This window comes from Mus pahari, chromosome 10 (genome assembly GCF_900095145.1).
Source record: "Mus pahari chromosome 10, PAHARI_EIJ_v1.1, whole genome shotgun sequence".
NCBI classification, from domain to species: domain Eukaryota; kingdom Metazoa; phylum Chordata; class Mammalia; order Rodentia; family Muridae; genus Mus; species Mus pahari.
In genome coordinates this window covers 15705037-15707125 of record NC_034599.1, presented here as the reverse complement: position 1 = coordinate 15707125, position 2089 = coordinate 15705037, and the positions used below count along the sequence as shown (strand labels likewise).

General features: G+C 37.6%; 1 protein-coding gene across 1 annotated transcript in view; it reads right to left on the bottom strand.

Moving 5' to 3' along the window:
• Positions 1-1219: 1219 nt before the first annotated feature.
• Positions 1220-2089, bottom strand: part of LOC110327632 (olfactory receptor 7D4-like) — a 3360-nt gene continuing 2490 nt past the window's right edge. The window contains exon 2 of the mRNA XM_021206717.1: positions 1220-2089. Coding sequence (XP_021062376.1) covers positions 1220-2089 — 870 coding nt within the window.

Genomic DNA, 2089 nt, shown 5'->3' with positions numbered 1-2089 from the left:
TTTCATCATAGGGGATAATATGTTCAGAATGTTAGGACAAATCTCTTAGATTACCTGATATACAATTAAATTTGTATTAAGAAATGACAGATTTGGTGTCTACTCAGAGGTAATATTCTGGCTTATAGATAGTGCCTTCCTTCNATGGTCTTGTGTTGTAGTAGAGATGCAAAAGGTCTAAGAGAACGTTAGTTTCTATAAGAAGCTATTACTGAAGNCACCACTATTGCTTCCAAATTTTTCTTTTTAATAAAATCACATGGTTATAACAATTTGACATATATACCCGAGGGACAAAAGTATTCACAGCATAGATTCCCACTTTAGTCAGTATGTAGTGGCAAGATAAAACTTCCTCTCAAGGGGAAATTTCTGTCTAAAATCGCAGTGGTGATTTTTGAGTGGTCAGTAGAGGTCATGGCAAGGTCCAGCCTATACAGAAAGAAATGTCTACTAGTAACATATATCTTAGCATGTCTCTAATTAAAGTATCATTTATAGCCATGGATATTATGTTGCAAAATTTCTAACCCCAATAAACCCATATAAAACATACAATCCAGTTATTATAAGTTATATGCCTAGATTGGGCAGATCTAATAGTACACTAACTCATTCCCCATCTATAAGACCTCTTGATACTTGTGGTTTCTACTGGCAACATGGTTGTGGTCCATTGTGGATATCTCCTCTTCTTCCTTCATCCTCTTCTATCTCTCTACCTGCCCCCATTCTTGAATGCCCAGTCCCACCTTTCCCTTCCACTGCCCAATCACAGATTCTAGCCATTATTGGCCTGTTAAAATTGGGGAAAGGTTCACATCAGATCACCTGAGTATGTGATGTACTGCAGGGGCAACCCCTCTTTAGGAGGCAGAATTAACATCAGAATACAGTGTCAGACCAACCCACAACAGTGTTATATACATATACATGGACTTTCTGTAAATGAGCCATTGAATAACTTATTAAACAATGCATGTGTTCGTATTTGAATGGTTGTACTGACTTGCTGAAATGTAGACATTGTACTGAAGTAAAGAAATATGTCATATAAAAAGAGGGGAGGAGACAAAGAACTGTGAATTAAAAGGAGGCATCATAGAAATTTCAGATAAACATATTCACAGTATAATTTTAATCAAAGATAGAAGAACAAACTGGATAAAATTTCTACATGATTAAGGGACAGAATTTTTTTTAGTTCACTATGTTATTTCTAGCAGTTCAGATGTCTAAAACCAGTGAACTTACCACTTAAAAAAGGTATTGTCCCAAGTGTTTTTAAGGCCTTCTTAATGTCTTTGTTCCTCAAGCTGTAGATGAAAGGGTTCAGCATGGGGGTGACCACTGTATACATTACTGAGGCCACCATGCCCTTCCCAGAAGAGGAAGTAGCATCAGAACTAAGGTACACACCAAGGCCTGTCCCATAGAATAAAGAAACCACTGATATATGAGACCCACAGGTAGAAAATGCTTTATATTTTCCATCTGTTGATGGAATTCTCAAAATAGAGGAAACAATTTTAGAGTATGAATAAAGGATCCCTGAGAAAGGAATGAAGCCAAGGATACATATCAGTATATAAAGAAGGATATGATTGATTAGTGTGTCTGAGCAGGCTATAGTGAGGGCTTTTGCATATTCACAGTAAAAGTGTTTAATTATCTGATTTGTACAGAAGGACAACCGCAGCATCAATAGACTCTGTATCAGAGAATATGAGAAGCTAATAAACCATGATACAAGAACGAGCAAGATAATAAGTTGGGGATTCATTATTACTGAATAGTGAAGGGGGTGACAGATGGCCACAAATCGATCATAGGCCATAACAGTGAGGAGACATATGTCTGTGCCTCCAAAGAGCATGAAAAAATAAATCTGGGTGATGCATTCTGCATAGGTGATGGACTTGCTCTGTGTTTGGATATTCACCAACATCTTAGGGATAGTTGTGGAGATGAAACCAATGTCAGAAAAGGACAGATTAGATAGGAAGAAGTACATGGGAGTGTGCAGGTGAGAGTCAATGCTGACAGCCAGAATGATGAGCAGATTCCCAAGCACAGCGACCACAAACAT